The 6,935-nt window shown below is 40.9% G+C and overlaps 1 protein-coding gene across 1 annotated transcript; it reads left to right on the top strand.

The window, feature by feature from the left end:
• The first annotated feature begins 1,362 nt into the window (after nt 1-1,362).
• LOC101306276 (pentatricopeptide repeat-containing protein At2g31400, chloroplastic-like) lies at nt 1,363-5,198 on the top strand. The gene is made up of 4 exons (XM_004288490.1): nt 1,363-3,308; nt 4,035-4,251; nt 4,432-4,616; nt 4,710-5,198. The coding sequence occupies exons 1-4, from the start codon at nt 1,363-1,365 to the stop codon at nt 4,972-4,974; spliced, it is 2,613 nt and encodes an 870-aa protein (XP_004288538.1). The 3' UTR covers nt 4,975-5,198.
• The last annotated feature ends 1,737 nt before the right edge of the window (nt 5,199-6,935 follow it).

Genomic DNA, 6,935 nt, shown 5'->3' with positions numbered 1-6,935 from the left:
GGTCCCCGCACGACTTACTCTGGGTTTCAGGGTGAAATTCGGGGTGGGTCGTGTCATACTCACACAATCCCAGTGTGCAGAGTTCTTGTACATGAACAATAGCAACACAATTATGAAGAGCTTAAGCATTTGTTTGGATACCAATTCTCATTTCCAAGTGCCTTAATCGCATCCATTGCCACAACCAACCATGATACCTCCTCATGTTTCTCATCAAGATTAGTTGCCCAATCCGTGCTTGGAAAAAGAAAATCTGAAAACCTTGTTTGATTCGATGGCGGCGAAATCCGCTTCTGGAAGAGGACACGACGGTGGGCTTGGCAAATTTCGATTTGAGGAATGGTCGTGGTGGTGATAAATGGGAACAATGAGAACCTTTGCAAGCCAACAATCCTTTGGGGCGTTGTGGTTGGAGACCTGAGCATAAGTGAAGTACCTTTAATTGCCACCCATTTTGCTTTTTCTTGACATTTCCGATGGTATAAGTAGTCTTCTGCGGTTGGTATAATAGTGGAGATGATTCATAATTGGTTGTTTCTGCAAATTGAGTTGTTAAGTTATAATACTTAGTTATACCGTTGTGGTGTGAAATTTGGAATTGAGAGAGTGAGAAAGAGATTATGGAGAGTTCTTTTTGTAAAATCAGCAACTATTATAGTGGGAGGAGATACGGGCCATTAGATATGAAAAATGACAAGTGTCTTAATCTAAATAAAAAATATAGATGGGTTAGGAGAGAAAAAGATTAGGAGAGGATCCGCATCTGTCATGTATTGTCATATATAAAAAGGAAAAACCCATAAAAATGAAAGTTAAGGAATCAACAGACCAGAAAAAAGGAACCATATACGGTACTTGCAGCAATTTGCTAAAATAAGAAAGAAAAAAACATTAAAACGTTATCCATCTAGGCAAACTAGCATAAAAGAATGTTGGTACCAAAAACAGAAATGAAAACGTTTGACCCGATTGATTGTTGTTTCTACTCTTTACCGTGTCAGCCCTCCTGAACTTGCCAAATGTTTCCAAAGGCATTTTTTATTTTTTATTTTATTTTTTGAGGAAAAGGAAAAGACATGTTCTTTGGAACAACTAGGTCATCAAACCTTAGACCTATTCACCCGGAACACCAATAATAATAAAAATAAAAAAGGGCAAAATAGAGAATATCCTTATCAAGTCAGCTGACTACTCCTGCAGTACACTCCCCTCTTTCTCTCTCTGTGATCTCCGCCATATCCAATGGCTTCTTCATCATCATCATCATCACTTGTTCTTCTTCTTCTTCCACCAAACCCTACCAAACCCTCTCTTCACTGACCCAACTCTCCTTCTGTTTCTCTCTCCTCTGCATATTCTAAAATGGCGTCAACGCCGCCGCACTGCTCGATCACAGCCACCAAGCCGTACCAAACCCACCAGTACCCACAAAACCAGCGCCTCAAGTCTCACCGCCAGACCCGCCCCACCACCCACCACGTCTCTCTCTCAAAGCCTCTACCTTTACCGCCTCGCCCGCCGCCGCGCACGGTTCCCAAGCCCGCCTCCGCCGCCGGACCCGTTCCGTCGTCGTTTTCATCTCTCTGCCCTCCGGCCAAGTCCGACCTCGTCTCCGCCTTCTCCGGCCGCCGCTCGACCCGGATGGTGTCCAAAATGCACTTGGGCCGGCCCAAGACCACGGTGGGGTCCCGCCACTCGCCGCTGGCGGAGGAGGCCCTGGAGACCGCTATTCGGTTCGGTAAGGACGATTTCGCCCTTGATGACGTTTTGCATAGTTTCGAGTCTAGGCTTGTGTCCGATGATTTCACATTTTTGCTTAGAGAGCTTGGGAATAGGGGCGAGTGTTGGAAGGCTATTCGGTGTTTCGAGTTTGCGGTGAGGAGGGAGAGGAAGAGAACTGAGCAGGGGAAGCTAGCTAGCTCCATGATTAGTACTCTTGGTAGGTTAGGGAAGGTTGAGCTTGCCAAGAATGTGTTTCAAACTGCTGTCAATGAGGGTTATGGCAGGACTGTTTATACTTATTCGGCTTTGATTAGTGCTTACGGGCGCAGCGGGTATTGTGACGAGGCTATCAGGGTGCTCGAGTCCATGAAAGATTCGGGCGTGAAGCCGAATTTGGTTACTTACAATGCGGTGATTGATGCGTGTGGGAAAGGGGGCGTGGAGTTTAAGAAGGTGGTGGAGATTTTCGATGAGATGCTGAAAGTCGGGGTGCAGCCTGATCGGATTACTTATAATTCTCTCCTTGCGGTTTGTAGCCGAGGGGGACTGTGGGAGGCGGCTAGAAACTTGTTCAGTGAGATGGTGGATAGAGGGATTGATCAGGATATTTATACTTATAATACGCTTTTGGATGCAATTTCTAAAGGTGGGCAGATGGATTTGGCATATAAGATTATGTCGGAGATGCCTTCAAAGAATATTTTGCCTAATGTGGTGACTTACAGTACTATGATTGATGGTTATGCAAAGGCTGGAAGATTAGAAGATGCCCTCAATTTATTTAATGAGATGAAGTTTTTAGCCATTGGTCTGGATAGAGTCCTGTATAATACATTGCTGTCACTTTATGGGAAGCTTGGCAGGTTTGAGGAGGCTTTGAATGTTTGCAAGGAGATGGAGAGTGTTGGGATTGCGAAGGACGTCGTATCTTATAATGCACTTCTTGGTGGGTATGGGAAGCAAGGGAAGTATGATGAAGTTAAAGGACTGTACAATGAAATGAAAGTAGAACGTGTATCACCAAATCTATTAACATATTCAACATTGATTGATGTGTATTCAAAAGGTGGTTTGTATGCGGAGGCAGTGAAGGTTTTTAGGGAGTTCAAGCAGGCAGGGCTCAAGGCTGATGTCGTGCTATATAGTGAACTTATTAATGCTTTGTGCAAAAATGGGCTGGTGGAATCTGCTGTTTCCTTGCTTGATGAGATGACCAAGGAAGGCATCCGACCTAATGTTGTCACTTATAATTCTATAATTGATGCCTTTGGTAGGCCAGCGACAACAGTGTGTGCAGTTGATGCTGGTGCCTGTGGCATTGTGCTACGCAGTGAATCTTCATCTTCAATTTCTGCAAGGGATTTTGACATTTCTGACAAGAATGTTCAAAATGAGATGAGAGATAGGGAGGATACAAGAATTATGAAGATGTTTGGGCAACTTACAGCTGATAAAGCTGGTTATGCAAAGAAAGATAGGAAGGTCAGACAAGAAATCTTGTGCATTTTGGGTGTCTTTCAGAAGATGCATGAACTCGACATCAAACCAAATGTCGTCACATTTTCAGCTATTCTAAATGCTTGCAGGTAAACAATCTCTTATCTCTCTCTTTTTAGCTTTTTTGTACTGAAGATTTTTCTGCTGGAAGATTTGTTTAGTACTTTGCATTGCTAGTTACTTAGATTCATTTTGTAGCCTCCCTATGTAAGTGTTTCAGTTTCAGTCATTTCGGTTGTATGCCTTACAATTGCATGACATGTCACATGTATGGCTTTCAAGTGCCTTCTGACAATCATGGCATGCCTCTGAAATGTTTGGGTATGTCTCTGTGGAGCAGTTGTGCTATTTATGAATTCTTCTTCTCTGTTGCGAGTGATTTGCAGACTTTCAGTATATCTTATATAGTAGGGCTTTCGAATATATTTTACCAAGATCAGATGCAGTGGAAGACTGAATCATAGATGAGCACAGGATCCTCCCAGGTCTAGAATAAGTTTCAAGGCTTAGGTGCAGTAGATTAGGTAGACATGAATCTATTGCAAATAGTGGATTTTATGAGGCTGTTTACTCATGTATAGTTGTCAGTCCTGGAAAGACACAACTAAAGCAGATGATACTCTACCTCCATAACATCACCATTGAGGTTTTCTGTTTAAAGGCCTATGATTAGTTGGTTGGTTTCAAATTATTATGTTGAGTTCAGTTGAAACCTATCTGCTCCCTTTCTATAATCTTTTGTTCTTCCTCATAATAGATAGTCCGATGGCTTCAGAATGTTAATCTAATATCTATTCAATGGCCTTTGAATGCAGCCGCTGTAATTCATTTGAAGATGCTTCCATGTTATTGGAGGAACTGCGGTTGTTTGATAACCAGGTTTATGGTGTTGCCCATGGACTTCTTATGGGCTGCAGGGGTAATGTATGGGTAAAAGCTCAGTCTCTCTTCGATGAAGTTAAGCAGATGGACTGTTCAACTGCATCTGCTTTCTACAATGCTCTTACCGACATGCTATGGCACTTTGGACAGGTAACATTTACAAATTGCCACCTTTTTTCTTCTTTTAGTGTACATCTTCTCTTCATTCGCCCATACAATTCAATCTCGAAGTGTTCTGTGAGGTTTTGATTCATTTTATATTTATTTTGTCTTTTCCTGTTTAAATTAAAAGGTTGTTATTATTACTAGTAATTTTTTTCTTATATACAGAAAAAAGGGGCGCAATTGGTTGTGCTTGAAGGGGAGCGCCGAAATGTATGGGAGAATGCATGGTCTAATTCACGATTGGATTTGCATTTGATGTCTTCTGGGGCTGCTCGGGCAATGGTTCATGCATGGTTGCTCAATATACACTCTATAGTGTATCAAGGCCAACAATTGCCAAACCTATTAAGGTTTGCATTTTTAGATTCTACCAGTAACACTTTTTTTATTATTAAAATCATAGTTTTGATAAGAATGTGGAGTTATATGCTCTTTGTGCACAGCATTTTGACAGGATGGGGCAAGCACAGCAAAGTAGTAGGCGACAGTGCCTTGAGACGAGCAGTCGAGGCACTTCTCACCAGCATGGGTGCACCCTTTCGGGTTCACGAGTGTAACATAGGTAGGTTTATATCGACAGGCTCAGTGGCTGCGGCCTGGTTAAAAGAATCTGGCACACTGGAGGTGCTCATGCTTCATGATGATAGGGCTGAGCCAAACAGTGCAAATTTTGGCCAAATATCCGATTTACGAGCGCTCGCATTGTAGCGTTTGTATGTTGTATCTTAGCATGTTTATAAAGTGTACCATATGTATTATCATTTGAACAAACACTACGGCTCTTCCTTGTGCACAGAACTCCCCTTTGCAGTTTTTGAGTTTAATGCGACAAGGTTGAATTGTGATTATTATCTAACTATTATTCTTTTGATCAAAGATGTTTCTTTCATAAGTTGTCAAACTTGCAATCAACGAGCAAGTACTAAATAGTGATCTTATTAAACTCGAGCAATAGAGTAAGGTATGGATGAGTACCTCGCTCCATTTTCTTTTTTCATACTACGCTCTATTTGATAGACTCAAGAACTTCTCTCGCTCTCAAATGTCTGTTTTCAGTGAATACGAGGGTGGGGTCCCTTATTCTTTCCAGCAAATATATGAAGCAACCAGCACTTCACAAACAGATTGAGACGACACAAGAATATGGAAACTAATTCAATTGAAGTAGTGGAATACTTCTGCTATTGGGAGTTGGGCTACTGGAAGGAGAGCTTGGAAGGGCAAGAAAGGGTGTTCTTCATCAACTATGAGGAAATGAAAGAAAAAACCCGGGCTGCACTTGAGGAGGCTAGCTATGTTCCTGGGGTGCCCATTTTCTCCGGAAGAAGAGGCACAAGGAGTGGTCTTCAGGCTGTGTAGTTTTGAGAATTTGGGCAATTTGGATGTGAACAAAAACGAGAAATTATCGACGGGGGTGAAGACTAGTTCATTCTTTCGGCGAGGGGAGGTGGGAGACTGGAGAAATTAATTGACAGCTGAGATGGCGGAACAGGTAGACCGTATCATTGAAGAAAAGTTGCAAGGTTCTGGATTGAAATTCTGAGTTTGCTTAATTATTATTACTTTTGGTTGTATCTTGATCTGTGTTATTCACTTCTCGGTGCACTGTGTGTGTTAATTATGGATGGATGTCAATCATGTCATCGCTGGTGGCGGAAGAATGTAGTTACCAGGCAGGAGAGCGAGATTTCTTTCACCTTGAACCGAGCAAATAATATGCAGTATTTTGTTCCGGCTATCTCCGTCGCACTACATACATATATACTAATAGTCTAATACCGTTAACAAAATTGAAACTAAAAAAAATAGTCCAAAGTGTTTCCAAATAAGGGGTTGAGAACATTAGGTCGAATAAGATGTACTCTTATTATGAGCGTTTAATTTGATTGGATAAAAATAAAATTAAAATGAATGAATTTAGGGTCTCTGGTCTTCATTCGATCTTTCCATATGACGATTTGAACACTTACACATTAATTGTGTAAGTACACCTTGGTGCGTAGAATCTACTCCCGCATGAGAGTAGAGATGTTAAGTCTACCACATGCCATTTTCTTGATTTTGTACTTCGATTTTCATTGAATAAATATATCATCCATTGTAAAAAAATTCATGTACTCTGACGTTTGGCTTCAATCTCGATCATGAAATAAAAAGCAATCCAACTCTTCCAATTACTTATATGAAAGCTATTAGCATCAAAATTCATCATTCTCAAATCGCTTATCACATTGTGAGTTTCCTTTCTCAAACAATATCTTCACAACATCTCATGACACAACACTACATAATTGATTGTAAATTAAACTTTTCATATGCTCATATGAAAGTTATTACCATCAAAATTCATCATCCTCTTCACGAAATCAAAATTCATCATACTCTAAGTCAGTTTAAATAGTTATTCTTCTCTTTTCCAAAGCAAACAAAAGGAACCTTCAAAATTTGAAACTTTCAGCCTTGTTGGGCTTCATCCTCAATGGCTTCTTTGACCAACACAAATCGAAAAGGAAAACGACCTACTGTTCCAGAATATGTACACTACTTTTGCAAGTCTTCCAACACTGACACAGTTCAGTTTGGCACAACAACAACAACACCAAGAATAATTAATAGAACCTTCCAAGTGTGAATAAGTCAGTTTAAAAAGTTATTTTTATTTTTTCCCA

The sequence above is a fragment of the Fragaria vesca genome, linkage group LG1, assembly GCF_000184155.1.
Source record: "Fragaria vesca subsp. vesca linkage group LG1, FraVesHawaii_1.0, whole genome shotgun sequence".
Classification (NCBI taxonomy): Eukaryota; Viridiplantae; Streptophyta; class Magnoliopsida; order Rosales; family Rosaceae; genus Fragaria; species Fragaria vesca.
The sequence above is the reverse complement of the archived record's forward strand: the minus strand, read 5'-3'. Positions and strand labels throughout refer to the sequence as shown.